Consider the following 17642-nt stretch of genomic DNA (forward strand, 5'->3'; position numbering starts at 1 on the left):
CTTCCATACCTGCCCAATTTGTTTCTGAATTTGGTGTTTTACAAGGAATCTGGCATATCAGCATGCTATTTGGAATAAGAAATGTGGTACATCAGCATGCTAGCTGAAAACCACCTACATTCTCTGAGCTTGTTATACCTTTTTCTGCCCTTGTAGGTTTATTATTAAACATTTAATTAATATCTCTGTTCTGCTGAGGTGTATGTCTATTGGCTTAGCTAGTAAGCAGTGAGGACAAAGCATCTAATAGCTGTTGGAAAGTCAATTATTAGATATAAATGAAAATATTAGTACTCATATTTCAAAGCTGATAGAGTTAAGCTTCTCAGAAAAAAATAAAATTTATTGTGAAGGACCACATATAATTTGCAATACAATCCCAAATTTCTTTCCTTTATAACAAAATGAGTACCATTCAGAAGTGGAATTATTAGCGCGTTCTAATCTTTCATGCCGCACTAATCTGTTTAATCAAAGCTCCATCTCAGTTTGTCTAAGCATGCTGCCTGCCTCTGAAGGGCAAATCGCATTCCATCTAACAGCATGTGGTTTTAAAAGAGAATGCACTTGTTTTTACTCCCTGGGTAATGAGTTTAAAATCACTTTGTACTTTTGAAAAAAGAGTCAAGTTACAAGCAGCTTGGCTTATGTGACTATATTTAAAATTTACATAGGAATCTGCAAAATAGAAGGCTCTGTGCTGTGCTGGTTTCTCACTTGTTTACAAATTTGTTCTAAAATATTAGTTCTCTTTGCACATATTTGTAGGAAACTTGGGACTTGAAATATGTATATTTTACATAAAGTTGAGAACAGAGTGGCAAGAGCATGGCTCAAATAAGATTTTAAGAAGACAAAGACAAGTGACAAATACTAAAAAACCTTGATTAGTTATGCCAAGTGTTCCTAATTAAAAACCCTCCTTCGTATCAGTTCTTGTGCAGCCGTGGCTTTTCACAGACACTTGAGGTTGCCTGTCTGAGATTTGAAATGTATCAACATAGTTTTCTCTAAATAGCTTTTAACAGAGGAGCAGTCTATTCAAAACCCAAATAAACTAGAGCTGTGACAAGCAAAAGGGCTACAGTATTCCTTATTTTCTTTGGCCTTTGAGTATAAACTTTTAAATACAATTTCTCCTCTACTGTTTCCCATAGGAGCTGATACAGAAATCAGTGAGGTTTTAGAATGATATTTAATCAACCACGACAGACATATCCCAGAATGCCTATCACAGTCTTGTTCCTTTCTGTATTTTTTTAATGTCATTTCACCAGCCCCAACAGAAGTTCCTTAACCTTTCAGCTTCTCTGAAAGTTGAATTTAGAAGCCACCAATAATGGAACCACTTAAGCCGGTTGCTAAAATCCACATCCCTGGGCCCACCCAAACTTGTTAAATTAGAATATGTAATTCCAGGGCTTGGGAATCTGCACATTCACAAATCTAAGAAAACACTGCCATAAAACTGGATGACTACTCTGTCTAGTGTTAAACCTGTCTGCCTTGAGGTTAAGGTTCTCTCTCTCTCTCTCTCTCTCTCTCTCTCTCTCACAAACACACACACAAACACACACACTCACACACACAGACAATACACACTTGCAGTCTTTATATGCCCTTCCATTTGTTCCTAGGTAATCTATCTGTGGGGGATTGGTTCCAGGAAGGACCCCAGAGGATACCAACACCCATGGATGCTCAAGTCCCTTATATAATAAGTTGTAATATTTGCATACAAACTATGCATATCCTCCTGTATGCCTAAAATCATCTTTAGATAACCTGTAATATCTAATATAATGCAAATGCTACGTAACAGTTGTTATATTGTTTTGAATTATTTTTATTATTGATTGTTATTTCTTATTATTCTTCCTCAAGTATTTTCTACAGATGGTTGGTTGAATCTGCCGATGTGAAATCCCATAAATAGAGAGGGATGCCTGTACTGTCTGACATTCTACAGGCATAAATGAATTGTTTATAAGCTTTTAAACACTTACAGAGATTTAGAGATACATTTCACCTAATGGTGTATTTAGTGGACATTGACTGGTAGGGGTAGATAGAAAAACTGGAAAAACATAGAAAATGTTCATCTTTAAGTAAGAACTTCAAAACACATTTCATCCTTGATAGGACTCATTAATCTATTTCTAATTAAAAAAAAAAGCAAGAGAACATTTGAAAATCTGATATCAAACAGGATAAATGTCATATCTGCCTAATGAATGAAATGACAATCTTCAGCAATGCACTAAATTCTTATTTGCACATGTGGAAAATTATAACATTAGGAAAAAGTAAACTCACCACTTCTTCATGTCTACATTTGCTCACATTAATGCCATTTATCTGCAATGAAAAGAAAAGCATAGTTTCCTATGGCGTATTGTAAACTGAGTTAATGTTTTGACCACAAATATAATGATAAAACGTATACCTGTAGAATTGCATCTCCAATAAAGAGTAGTCCTGAAAGTTCCGCTGTGAATGAAAAAGCACAGTTGATAACACATTGACTATTTTTGCTATTCAGATGAAAGAACTTTTAATTAAAGATAAAATTTACAAATATAAAAATTAAGTGTTTTATATGGTTAGCATCTTAAAAGATCCAGAAAAAAATGGAAATTCAAAACAATATGATTCGGTCTAATTACTGAAGCACATGCAGATACATTTACTTTTACTATTGCAGACCTAACAGTTGCTAAAAGTGAGCCGCTTTTCTAAGGGTAGGAGACCACATTTTCTAATGCACTTAAGATTATTAGGTCTCTGTGAAAAAGTTTAAGACATAGACATTTAATCCGTCATCTATGAAATTGGCTCCAAGTTCATTTTTAAACATTATATTGTTTTACTAATTTCAGTTATTGCAACATCTGCTTTATATCTCCATTAGTTTTCCTACAGTTTCTTATGAATGGTTAGCTGAGTAAAATTGCAAATTAGAACTGAAAAACAGATACTTTAAATTGTCTTTACTCAATGGGACTTGTTATCATTACTTTTGTATCTTTGTTGGTTTAATGAAACAACTGAAAAGCCGTGCAGTCCCTAACTCATACCTGCTTTCATGGGTTCCTATCTTTCATCCTTGTTCCCCTTCTGTGAGAGAAGCCCTCCCCGACAAGAGGATAAAGGGAAAGGACCCAGGAAGCGAACTCAGCCACTAATGCCTGAAGGTGGGGAAGCTGAAGCCAGTCAATCACATCATAATTTATGATTCTTAAATATCATGTCACACTTCAAAAACAATGTCTTAAAGAAATGGCTGGTACACAATTCTCTAAACACGTTACCTCTTTGTTCCTTGGAGATTTTTGAAACGACAACCGGAATGTTATGTTCTGCTCCTCCCTGAAAGGAGAAAATCATATACTGTACTTTTTAATCTAAAAAAACAAAAAAAAACAGAAAAAACCAAAATGCTGCTTTTAGCTAAGAAACGATACAGGTTCTGAATGGAATGTTAAGTGGATACTGGCCAGAATTTAAATAAACTTGTAGAATTTCTCCACTAAGGAGATAGTGCTCCCATGAAAATTATCTACCTGTTTAGAATTTTGCTGAGACATCCAATAATAACAACTGGCTTTGAAAGTTTTCATTTATCAACAAATATTGATTATGTATTTAGATAGGTATTCTCTTCAATGTGTAACAATGCTGTCCAATAGAAATTCTTACTTAGGATTCCAAACACCAGATAATTATATATTACTGGTATCCTGCTAAGTTATTCTATGCTGGCAGCTAAGGGCTTTTGGTGGTGCAGTGACCCCTTGGATGCCAAGGAAGCAGAGAGAACTTTACCCGAACAAATGGATAAACAAAATCAGAATGTGCATATGCATGAAAAACCAGGGATTCATCTGCATTTCCTTCCTTAGTATTGAATTCCTCTTTGTGTGAAAGCACATACTAAAAATTTTACAGAGTAAAACATACTGCCAAGAATATTGAAGTACTACTATTTGTTTATTTATTTGTTTGTTTGTTTCTTTGTTTGTTGAGATGGAGACTTGCTCTGTCGCCCAGGCTGGAGTGCAGTGGTGCGATCTTTGTTCAATGCAACCTTAGCCTCCCAGGTTCACACCATTCTCCTGCCTCAGCCTCCCGAGTAGCTGGGACTATAGGTGTGCCACACCGAGCTAATTTTTGTATTTTTAGTACAGACGGGGTTTCACCATGTTGGCCAGGATAGTTTCGATCTCCTGACCTTGTGATCCATCCGCCTCAGCCTCCCAAAGTGCTGGGATTACAGACGTGAGTCACCGCACCCGGCCTGCAATAGTACTATTTTTTATTTGACCCAATGAGATATGAAAAAAGAAAGACAAGTAAGCTAAATTTATGTGAAGGAAAATAAAATGAATCCTTAAAAACTGAACAAAAATCCCATTTTTTTATTACAGTGTTTAGAAAGTTAAAAGCAGTAGTCGAAAAATGAAATCAGTACATAAAAGAATAAAATGTCACACATGAAAAGAAGCATAGAACTTGTAACACAGGCTAGTTGAAAAGACAGTCTGAATTCCATTGAAGTTGTTCTATCTTCAGAATATGTAAACCACCTAAGCCTTCTGTTTTCCAAGCACAAAAAATTATTTTGGAAGAGATACTCTTTTTTCCCTTGCATGTCCATTTTTAACACTGAATTGCCAGTATACTTAAATATAAAATAGCCAATCATTTTTTTTAAAAGCAGGAATATTTAATTTTTTTTTCTTGGCAAGTAGAGTCCTTTCCACTTCCAGAATATTAAGAAGAAATATGATAATTAAGATAATGAAAACTGTCCTACTCACACTGAATTTCAAGTGCACTGCTCAATTCCCTTTTCCTCACTGTTTCACAGCAACCTAATATTCGTGCACTGCACCCCTCAGCTCTATGTGGGAAGACACTGGTGTAGGTTACAATGGCTCCCACTTGTTCTGCTGGTTGGTCTGTGTGTCCCTAACAAACACAGACTGTGTCTAAGATGACCCTGCCTCTGATTAGAGCAGAGATAGTGATTTGTGGCTGATAGTGTGGTGGAAATTACGTGCTTATTTGCACACAGTAAACACTGAATAAAGGATGGCTATTATGCTAACATAGTCCATCTATTAAGATTTATGAGGAAACTCACATAGCATTAAAGTGGTAAATAAGATTAGGACTAATCCCCTCAAAGATCCTTAATATTTATAAGTTAGGACTCCAAATTTCCAATCCCCTAGTATATGCTCCATTTTGTCCCATTACAGTTATCAGTATCTAACATGCTATTTATTCATTTCTCACACTTACTGTTTTCTTTCTCCTTCCCATTCCTAACTAAAATGCAAATTTCTTCAGGGGACAGACGTTATTGGTAGTTTGTTTCCTGCATTGATGTAAACCTAGTGCCTGAAATAATGTCTGGTTTATCTTTGAAATGTTTGTTGAATTGAATGAATGAATGAATTAATGAAGTCTAAGGCTTTCCCAGGCCTAGTGTAAGGTCACTGATAGCCTCTAGAGATACTTGGAAATTAGAAAGGATGTTAAGGATGCATCTACATTTCTTAGAAGGAAAAAGCTGGTTAACTCAAATGAGTCATTAACTGATGAACTTTTAGGTGAAATTAAAAGATGAAGCCATCATCTAGATATAGTGATTCAGATATTTTGGGACAGGGAAAAGCAATGTTTTTGCTGGTCTCATCAGTGAGGCTGTTATCAGACTATTTTCCTTCAGCTGTTTTTGCATTTCACCCTTTTCTCTTACTCTACTACTGAACACAAATTATTTTAATGCATAGACTATTAATGCAAGTTACCATGGCGGGACATTGGGAAACCTATTCTTGGTGTCCAGAGACAAGGCTTTTGAGATAGAGTTTTTCTGCAGGTTGGCTCAATAATCCCATTCTTTCTTCAACACCCAGACTGGTACAGCAATCCCCTGCTTATTTGTGTTTCGCTTTCTGTGCTTTCAGTTATCTAGGATACAGTACAATACAGTATTTTGTGAGAGAAAGGAAGCACATTCACATAACTTTTATTATAGTGTATTGTTATAATTGTTCCATTGTATTATTAGTTACTGTTCATCTTTTACTATACTAATTTTCAAATTAAACTTTATCACAAATATGCATATGTAAGCAAATATATTATATGCAGTATAGGATTCAATACTGTCTGCAGTTCCGGGCAACTACTGGGGTCTTGGAATGCATCCCCCAAGGCTAAGGGGAGAGTATTATAACTATCTTTGTAATGCAAAATGTAACTAACATTTATTTTACCATAATTTTTCTTTTACATGTAAAATTTATCCTAAAATTTGAGTGGTTTGAATCCAAACATGGCTTTTGGGTTTTGTTGTTCTGTTTTTATTTTATTTTATTTTTTTGAGAGGGAGTCTCACTCTGTTCACAGGCTGGAGTGCAATGGCACGATCTTGACTCATTGCAACCTCTACTTCCCAGTTCAGGTGATTCTCCCGCCTCAGTCTCCTGAGTAGCTGGGATTACAGGCACCCAGCATCATGCCCCACTAATTTTGGTATTTTTGTAGAGATGGGATTTCACCATGTTGGCCAGGCTGGTCTTGAACCCCTCCCTGACCTCGGGTGATCTGCCTGCCTCGACCTCCCAAAATGCTGGGATTATAGGCATAAGCCACTGCCTCTGGACTGTTTTTTTGTTGTTGTTGTTTTTGTTTTTTTGTTTTTTGCTTTTAAATTAGACATTTGGAGCCTGACATACTTTTTAAACTAATTTCTGAAAATGACTTTAGTAATTACTAAATTTTAAGACAAAACTCAGAAGATAAAATTGGAACTCAAAATCATATTGCCTTCATTACTGAAAAAAATGTGAGCAGCTCAGCTGCTATAGTTAATTAGATTTCATGCAGGGCCTAAATAGGGAAATGTAAGGTTTTCCAGTCAATAATCAAATTATGTGGCTTGCCCTGTTTAAAACAGGTGATAGGCTTCCATGACACTTGAATAATAATGAGAATCTTTAAACTGCCCCTCTTCCAGTGCAGCTCCTGGACCTCCATCGCCCTGAACCTGAAGGACACCAGCATGCACTGTTGTCTGGCCAGGTATGCTCCTCCCTCTCTCCTAACCTGGAAACTGTTCATTTTGAAATTCTGGCTTAAAGCCTCCTCCTTCAGTGTCTCCTTACTTGAAATAATTCAGTTATGTAGCACCGGATCATGCCTATGATTTACATTTATTTTGGTAACAATTTGATCAAAGTCTACTTTCCTACTGGAGTATAAATGGCATGCGGTCGGGGAAAGGCTTTCATCACCATCTTATCCCCAAGGCACTCCTGGGTGGGGCTGTGGCTCCTGACTGTGGTTTAGAGAATGTTGGAATTAACTGAGCACTGTTATTCTAGTTTATGGAGAAATCCAAGATTAGGAAAAGGGAGGCAGTGTTCTAAAGCACAGCCCAGGTAATGTTCACACATACATCGTTCAGCTTTGTAGTATTCTTTTTACAACACATAGTGGATTTTATAGCTAGCTCTGTAGGAAGAAGGATATAAAATCCCATCTAAAGCATTTTGAGAAGGACTCAACACAATGATTTTACCAGTGTTACTGTGAAATATCACCAAATACAACCTGGACTGCTTTTAGAGCATCAGGAGTCTTGCCAAGTAATCTTTTCAGTTCAATATTATTATTGCTCCAATCAGTCAATCATATTATGGGGCATGGGGTGCAGGGAAGATGCATAGAGCTAACCATTACTTTTCCTTTTAGAGAAAGGAAACTACTTGTAAGCAGAGAATAACAGTAATTAGAGTTAAGAGCTGCAATGGACAATTACAGAAGACGCAAGTAAAGGGATATCACCTGGAGGAATATGGGCAAGAGTCATCATCTTTCTGGATGCTATCTTTGTCTGCCAACATACTTCGTTTGATTTTGGGAAAAAAATAATTGTCTTTTTCACATGCTATATGATTACCTTCATATGAAAGTCTAAAATAGGGAAATGGTCATTACTCAGCGGTGAAATAGGGGAGATAGGGAATAAAAGTGTGATGAATAAATATGAGATTTCTTCTGGATTGATTGAATGTTCTAAAATTGACTGTCGTGATAGTTACAAAGATCTATGGATATACTAAAAACAATTTAATTGTACACTTTAAATGGATAAATTGTATGGTATTGGAATTATACCTCAATAAAGCCATTTAATACAAAAAAAGTAATGGTCTTTGAAATAACTGACCAGTGGTTTCAACTAATTCTTGGGACTAATTCATAATCCTCAATTTAAGCTTTAGTGTCTTCCTGTTATCTCCATTTTTTGTTTTTTGAGATGGAGTCTCACTCTGTTGCCCAGGCTGGAGTGCCGTGGCCAATCTCGGCTCACTGCAACCTCTGCCTCCCAGGTTCAAGCGATTTTCCTGTCTCAGACTCCAGAATAGCTGAGACTACAGGCACGCGCCACCACGCCCGGCTAATTTTTGTATTTTTAGTAGAGATGGGGGTTTCATCATGTTGGCTAGGATGGTCTTAATCTCTTGACCTTGTGATCCACCCGCCTCAGCCTCCCAAAGTGCTGGGATTACAGGTGTGAACCCCGTGCCCGGCCCTGTTATCTACTTTTTTGATGGAAATGGGCATATCCATTTTGTTTATAGTGAAAACAAGCAAATTGGACTTGAGTAAAAATAACAGGGGACGCGAAATGCAGAAAAATGTATGCAAGCTTGTGCATGCACTTATAGCAACAGTTGTTATTTAAATATTTCTGCCCAGATACCACTAATAAGTTAAAAGGAATACATTTATTACAACTAGTATAAAGATATATTTTATTTGGAAAATTTGAAACAATTAGTACTCAACCCTTTATCTTACAAAATTGCTTACTTGATCTTGGTCATTTTGACACATTTATTTCAATTTTATTTTATTTTATTTTATTTTATGTTTATTTATTTATTTATTTTTGAGACAGAGACTCGCTATGTCACCCAGGCTGGAATGCAGTGGCATGATCTCAGCTCACTGCAACCTCCGCCTCCCAGGTTCTAGTGATTCTCCTTCTTCAGCCTCCCAAGTAGCTGGGACTACAGGCATGTGCCACCATGCCCGGATAATTTTTTTAAATTATTTTTAGTAGAGACGGATTTTCACCATGTTGGTCAAGCAGGTCTTGAACTCCTGACCTCAAATGATCTGCCTGTCTCGGCCTCACAGAGTCCTGGGATTTTAGGCATAAGCCACCATGCCTGGCCTTATTTCAGTTTTAAATAAACCAGAAAGTGAACAGCATAGAGAGGAAACATGATTTGTGTCCCTGAGTAGAGAGCTTTGAGGTAATTTATTTCAGGTTTCATAGTTCAAAGCATAGTTATTAAGAGTAAGGACTTTGTTATCAGCTTCTAGGGGCACTGAGGTCCAACTCTACTGCTTATAACAATCGATGAACTACTTAACCTCTTGACACTTGATCTCATTGTTTGTGGAAGGTATAACAATAGTTATCTACTTCGCTAGATAATAAAGGCAAGTAAAACTAAATATAAAGTATTTAGCTCAGAATCTGGCACTTAATAAGTGGGGCATAAATATTAGCAATTTATTTATAAATGAGAAGATGATTAAGAGTAATAATGATTATAATTATATTTTTGATTGCTGCAGTGTTAAAGCTTCCAAATAGAAATCACCTTTGATTGCATACATTTATTTAATGGACATAGATAATTTATATATTTGCATAAGAAAGTTGTGTCTGTTGGAAAATACTGCATAAAATATTTTTACAGTAATAACATTTAAAACTTCCTTTCCCTCAGAGGTAATTTTTAAAATGGCAATGGTCAGAAGTATAATTTAATAATGTGCAGATAGATAGTATTGGATTTTAAAAGACATGAGAGATAAATAAACCCTCACAAGGGCAAGATGATGGCTGACTTTAACCTGACTATCCCTATGGTAATTCTGATAAGAAGAATAAGGCAAAATACAATAATACTGGATCCTACGATGCAGAAATTTGTTGATTTCTACAGATGTAGTTGAAGAAACTATTAAAGTTATTTATATAAATGCCAAGTCTTTGAATGGTCCAGACCAGAGAATGGGCACTTGAGAGGGAAGGAGACAAGAATCGGTGAGGCTGGGAGAAGAACCATGAAATGCCGGTAGAAATGGTGCTACAGCAGAGAAAAACAGCCAGGCCCAAGGCCATGTGCAGGATGCCACTAGCCTGCTGAATCTGTCCACTTCAAAGGAGCAGTTTCTGCCTGAGAGCAGGCAACAGAATATGTGATTATGAGTTGAAAGTTTAGTGGTTCTTTTGTTCAGCTTTGGGGGAAGCCCAGATAGGGCTTTTTGTGGAAACATTTTTAAAAAGTAAATAGAAGAGCTTGATTTTTTTTAAAATGATGGACAAATTAACACAAAGAAATAAAAAGCATACAAATGTGTGATTTCTGAGAGATGTTTTAATCACGGAAAATTAAATAATAACAAGCAGGAAGAAATCTAAATCACTGTCAAAAAATACTAAAAGTTACAGCAGGAGTGAGGACACCTCTGAAAGGCAACCTGAGAGAAAGAACAGCTGGAATAAGCAAGGATGCTTGCAGGGCTGGGAGTAGGAGTAAGGGTGGTGCACAAAACCCTAGAAGGGTTCTGATAAGAGAGGAAGGAAGCATTGCTCTCTCCTTCAAGGGTCTAAAGTAGGGGTTTGCTTCACTTAAAGACAGCAGAGGGACTGGCATAAATGTGTATGTCATGCCTCCAAATTTCATCTCATTACATTATGGCTCAGTTACTCATTTGATCCTCCTAGATTCGCTAAACAGCAATGAAAGAATAACTGTAGAATGAGACAGGAAAGCAGAGAAAGTAGCACAATCCAGGAAGGGACATTCTCCCCAGAGGTTAAAAAGAATTTCTATTCACTTTAGGAGCTGAAGACAAATAGTTCATCAAAACTGGGAGATGGGGATGTGAAAGTGTCAGCCTGTGTGTGGCAACTCTCTGGTCAAGGCATCCGCTTCTCCATGTGCAGTATGAGCTAAAGCTGGACACTGTGCTCAGAGGTCATTTCTGGCTTTGCTTTTGTTTTATTATTATTATTATTTAGAATTAACATGGAGAAATAGGTAATTTTGGTCTTTACCTATTAATGGAGTAAAACATTCTTATTGTAAAATGATGGGAGTTTAGGAACCTAAAGGACAAATATGTGCGTGAAGATAAATCAGTAATTCCTACCTTAAGCCTCAATGTAGTTGATGTCAGAACTCTTTTTGGGTGGCTGTTTTTTTCAAATTGAGTGTCTAGCATTTTTGGAGATGATTTGAAGAAATGATAAGTATGACTTTCAAAGGACAGGCTCAGATTTGGTAAGAAACTCCAAAGAATATACTTCAAAAAATTAAAGAGAAAAATTAAGGAATAATAGGAAGAAAACTAGACAAAATTTGAAAAGAAAAAGGATTCAAACTTATTTAAATCACATTTTTAAAATGTAAAGCTATTACAATATTCCTTTCATTTCTACTAAATACATACTTTCTTCAGGATTTCGGGAAGTTTTGAGATGGGAACTCTCCTCAATGTGGTTTACATCGTATCTGGTATTAGTGCTTCAAGGGAAGAGTTAAAGTCCTAGAATTAAGCTCGTGGGACATAGAACTGCCTCAATCTCCAAGCCACCTGCACGTTTTTTGTCCCAGAAGTTTGAACAATGTCTTATATAAGGTAAATAAGAAAAATGAAGGTAAAGGCTAACTTTTATTTTCCCATCAACTTATACCCTACAAGGTACTCCGGCTGGAAACAGGGCTTGAGAGAGACAGCAATATTGCACATGAGCAGCAGACATCAAGGATTTGTGGACACTGGTAGCTACAGAGACATCATGTTGCCCACAGCCCACAGCCAGTGAGACATATTAACCAACAAAATACTGGACTCAAACCTACATAAGAAGCCCCTCCTCACTGTCATTGCCCACTTTGTCAGGAGATACGACGAATTACCATGGTGCATAGTGGTGACTGTGACGGGAACGTCCCCAAGCCAAGGTTTGTCAGGAGTGTAGGGCATGGCCAGCTGGCTTTGACTTCTAGCAGCACATGTTAGAGCGTTTGACTGCATTCTGTCTAAAAAGGACATTTGTTACCCTTTAACCAAGTTCTTTTTTTTTTTTTAAAGAGTGTTTTTAATATAAAACTAAAATGCCATGTGTTCTGAGTCCAGTGGAATTCACAAGCACCTGTAGGAGTCTTAACTACATTGGTAAATGATTTTTCAATTGTCTAGCATACCATCTTCCTTCTGTGATCTTAAGCCGAGACCATAAAGGTTTTAATTAATAATTCTCACCACGAATCTTCCAGGTGTGTGCCAGTGAGGATTACTTAACTGAAGCAAATAAGGGTAAGATATGCATTTACGTATTTATATGCATACTTATATTAGAGGCTCAAATTGCTCCTGAAAACTCCAAATAAATAATTCAACACCAAAATACGAATTCTGCTTCTAACTTGATGTTTGTATTTCTTGTCAGAGTGTGTGTGTCATAAGAATTTTGCAAAATGTTCTTTTTTGTTAATCCTAATATAAGATATTGATCATAGTTCAAATACCACTTATTGGTTAATATTTGAATGGAAACTACATGCTTATTTAATTCAAAAATTATTCTATTCATTACACACATAATAGTTTTGCTTGGATTGAAATAGTGAAAACATCAATATGAAAAGATTTATTTAGAAAAATTATTGATGCTTAAGAACTAGGTTAAAATGTGGTATTTTAATAAAAATACACAGCATTGTATTATTGGGTTTAAATTATAAATACAAGCTACAACAAAAAAAGGAAAAGAACGTTTCTAGGTGACATAAAATTAATGTAAGCAATACTACCAGAAATAGAGTTAGTGCCTGATTCAGTAAAAATAATTATTTCAGATGAAATCAGCTCTCACTATGGGATATCATTCATGGATTTTCTAGTATCTTAAGTGGTACCTTTAAATTCTTTACGCAATATCAATAAACAGCTTGGCCAAAAGAAAAAAAAAATCTCATTTGCTGAGGGATGAAATTCTCATGGCATACTTTCCACATCCTATAATTTGTTCTACATGCCTCCCTGGTCTTAGTTGGTGATAAAATAAAGTTTCACTTTGATAAACCGAATGTACAAAATATGTTTTAAAGTCAATGCTCTGTATAGCAATATTCTTTTCTTATCAGTGACAGTACAACACTATTGCATACTGATTTCTACTCTGAGTCATTTTCACAAAATCAACTAGAGCTGATGTTCACAAAATTTAGAGTTCTGATTTCCATACATATATGACATGAGTTGTGCTGAAATATCGAGAAATGTGTGCTTGAAATATATAAATTATTTTCACCCTATGTAAGTCAAATGACTAACCTAAGAATTATAAAGTTAAACTTCATTTATCTATGAAGAGATGTAGGTTTGATAAAGGCATTGCAATCATCAGATTAACTCTTCAATATTCACGTAATTTCCCATCCTTTAAAAATTTCTCCTTTATTTCTATAATAAATTACAGATATGGCACATCTCTAATAGTCAATAATATACAAAATGAAAGCCTTTAAAATTTGATAATAAATTGAAATGAACACATGTGTTCATTTTAAAAATAAAGGCTATGCAAAGACTTTGTCTATCCTATATGACTAGCACTATAAAATTAAATTTACCGATTTCTTTTTAAAACATGAAAAATAAACAAGATGAACAGAATACAATATCTCACTTACTATTGGGCTTTATAAGTGTGAAACTTGTTAATGTTCTATTTACTGCAGATCATCATTTCCTACTCCAGTTTGTTAAAGAAAGATATGCACACGACATCATATTTAACACTTCCGAAGAAACCAGATAAAGAAAGTTAATGAGTTATATTTAATGGTAAGGTAAAATTCCCATATTCTTTGCTAAATTTTCTAAATCAAATGGTAAGAGTTGGCAGGAATTCTGTGAGAACCTACCTAACTTATATCCCAGTCCAAATATTAAGAAGTTTGCTACAGCCATTCTTGTCTAATGATTAATCAGCAAACATTGAAATGCACCAAAGTTCAACTCTTATGGCACGGCCTTTGTAAGGATAGACTAGAAAGGCAGGCTACCTTTATGCTTAATCCAAATCCTCCTACTGTTTGTCTTCTGATGGTCACCGTTCTTTCCTGAAAGACAGGATTTTTAAGAATGGTTAGTGTTTCCTAATACTATACTTACACACCGTTTTCTGTTGTTGTTTGGTTTTCTTCTGGGTTTTGCTTTTGCTCTTTAAAAAAAGAGAACTCTTTTGTGGTGGGATAGATGCTCCACATTTTGTAAAAAATAGTCCTTGACTTTTAAATCCAAGGGATATTTGTCAAAATAAAAGGGAGTAAAGTGTTAATAAACTCCTAAACTCTTAAAAATAAGTTACTCTCAATGATTATTTTGGGCATATTTTGGAATCTAAACTTTTATACTTCTTCTTATTTCCACATCACGTATTCATGTTTTCTAAGAAATGACAAGATTTAGGTTATATAAAAGGAATTCAGAGGCAATGGTAAATATGATCTTGGTAAACCATGGCCCTGTCTCCATCACTGCCTGGAATTTGGGAACTAAGCTAGGAGGCTGCTGTGGCCAGCACAGAAATGATTCATATGAGTACTTTAGATTGAAAGTGAATAAACCAAGTCCACAATAAATTAATTGCTTGTTCATAAAATTAATACATTACACATCTAAGTAATAATAATTGAATTATCAACTTAAAAAATTAGTTTCTTTTCCTCTCCACAATAGAAGTAATTCAGTCACTGGCCTATAAAACTTCAAAATCACAAAGATGATGGCATGAGAACAAAGAGCTACATTTGGACAAATCCTGTAATTTTCAATTTGAAAAATCGATACTACTCTGATTTTGGACAGTCGTCTCTACATAGTGCTTACTGTGGAGGCATGTTATAGGGCTGAACGCTTTAATTTTTAGCTTGCTCCATTACATCAACCTTCTTGAACCTCCCCCTGTGCAGAGCCATTTGAGACACTGACCCCTTTCCCCTGCATCTGGGGTATATATTTATTATCTGGTCCCTATATCTCTACAAATGCCTTTTGCCCACATTATCCATTTCCAAATGGAAATACCCCTCTTTCTTACAGATGAATTGCTTCCCTCATTTCTTTATTCTGCAGAAACTGTGTGGAACAGATAATATCATTTAAAAAGAACTAGTGAAAATCAGAAGAATGTGTGCTTCTGCTGGCTCTTGCTAAATATTTTAAGACAGCATAAGACTCTTCTTTTGGCAAGGTTAAAAACTTCCTTTTTTAGCCAAAAGTTTGGTTTCTATGAATAGAACAAAATAATGCTTAAAGAACAAGATCTCCATACCAGAATTTGAGGTATACTAATATTGATTTATTTTGAATTTTGAAAATAGGACTTTTTGATGAAGAATGGTGCATATTTACTTAGATATTATTATTATTTTTGAATGCAAATGAGTGACATTCAATGATATAAATTGTCTTTATTTTCACAATGTGCTGAGTAATTTCATCTATTTCTAAAATACTTATGTTACTCTTATAATCTGTCATCTAATCATACTTTCAAACCAACATTAAAATTATAATTGCACAAATAAGTTTATATGTGTATAACAATTTATGCAAAGCAACTTGAAATATAAGACAAACTAAACTTTGTGGTATTAAATAAAACACCAAAGCAAAAAGGAAGGTTAAACATGTGTATTCTAGGTACACAAAAATCTATTAATAATTTAAGATAAACTACATATGTATTAGAAATGTCTTTTTATTGAACAGGAGAAGTGCAATCTGTCTAATTAATAATTAATTAATATTTATTATTTCTCATTAAATGATTCATTAAAGAGAAGTTGAATATTGCACACAATATTGAAATTGAAGTTAGCGAACGTGCCAATGACTCAAATAGCCACAACTTCATATGTTCAGCAAATTACTTATGCCCTGTGAGCCTCTGTTTTCAAATTTGCAAAATGCTGATAAATAATACATACCAATTAAAAGTTTTGTTTTGAGAATTAACATTTGTAAAGGACCCTGGCATAGAGTAGAAATTTAATGTTCACACACACACACACACACACTCCAATATTCTACACAGAGATTCTTATATAATAGTCATTTTAATATATTTACATCATAGAATAACTCAAATTCTAGAAGACTCAGATTCAGGAACAGGCAAATTAAATAGTGACAATTTTTCCTCTAAAATAGATAGGTAAACTGCTTTTATAAAACTGACCACCAACTAAACTAAAACTCCCGGATGACAGGAACTATGTCCTTTTTTCCTTTCCTGTAAAAAGTAAATACGTGATTCCTTAAAACAGTATCAAAATCAACGGTGCACTCATCCAGACAACCAATATCAGTTGTCTTCAAATACAAATTTCAATCAGAGCAAATGCATTTTAATCAGCAAATGGCATCCCCTAAATTTTGTAGAGCATTTTGCATAGCAATCATTGGTCATGAGGAAAACTTGGTCAGTAATTGCTGTTCAGTAGCTAAATGTGTACTGAAATGCTGCTTTCCTTTGACAGAAACAACAAGCATCCCAGAGTTCTCAAAAACCATTTCTTTGAATTTCTTTACTCATGCTCGACAAGCCCACCCTCTAATCTCTGGTGGAGAATATTTAGAACATGTTCCAAATCAAATACAAAATTGCTGATGCAGAAAAGATTTCGGAGAGACTAAAGAGTCAGCAGAAACTACCAAAAATATCTCAAAAACAGCGCTTATCTTAATGTTTTATTAAACACCTGGACACACGCACATAAACATGCAAACCCTAGCTAGTGCCTCCAGTTGCTGCTTCTTCATTAGCTTACTTTTAAGAAAGTTAGGAAAGACGAGGCAAAACAAATTACTTCGTGTTCGAAAACCAAGATTATGCATTGGTCACTACAGGCAGCAGGAAGCATAAAAGGGGAAAGAACTGTTCTTGGTGTGACCTCTGCTAATATGTTCCCAGTTGTTTGTGTTTGCGCTAGCTCTGCCACTTTATCCCTTACACCTCTGCTTCTTCCCTCCTCCCAAAATAGATGCAATAAAAAGAAGAAAACAACCTTGTCAAATACTCAGCTTATAAATCAGACAATACCTGGAAGCTGACCTGAAATTATATTTAGTTAACACATCATGAGTGTGGTAAAGACTGTTGCCAGGTAACAAAACACCGTCCTTTGGGAGACCAAAGTATTGTCAGTGATTTTATCTTGTAAAACACAAAATCTGGGCTGATGCTCCTATACAGTCTCATATACACAAAATGCCTTCATTTAATCTTCCCATTCCTTACAAAAATGCAAAGGACTGAGTCCAAGATTAATATCAGACTTTATAAAGACTGGCTACACACCTAAATAATCAACATCAGTGTTACAAAAAAAAAGCCTTGTATTAAACACCTAGTATGCTTTGTAGAAAAATATAACTAGCACCTCTGCTTTTTGGAATATTATATTATAAGTTGCATATAGGGAGAGATTATATGAACTATATGAAAAAAATATACA

At 35.3% G+C, this 17642-nt stretch overlaps 1 protein-coding gene across 3 annotated transcripts in view; it reads right to left on the minus strand.

Moving 5' to 3' along the window:
* SNTG1 (syntrophin, gamma 1) overlaps positions 1-17642 on the minus strand; it is an 804940-nt gene that overhangs the window by 241689 nt on the left and 545609 nt on the right. For all 3 annotated transcript variants that reach the window (XM_011999541.1, XM_011999542.1, XM_011999540.1), the window contains 4 exons: positions 14184-14240; positions 3312-3369; positions 2447-2490; positions 2317-2358 (listed from right to left, as the gene is read on the minus strand). In XM_011999541.1, coding sequence (XP_011854931.1) covers positions 2317-2358; positions 2447-2490; positions 3312-3369; positions 14184-14240 — 201 coding nt within the window. The remainder of the gene's footprint in view (positions 1-2316; positions 2359-2446; positions 2491-3311; positions 3370-14183; positions 14241-17642) is intronic.

The sequence above is a fragment of the Mandrillus leucophaeus genome, unplaced genomic scaffold, assembly GCF_000951045.1.
Source record: "Mandrillus leucophaeus isolate KB7577 unplaced genomic scaffold, Mleu.le_1.0 Scaffold598, whole genome shotgun sequence".
Taxonomy (NCBI): Eukaryota; Metazoa; Chordata; class Mammalia; order Primates; family Cercopithecidae; genus Mandrillus; species Mandrillus leucophaeus.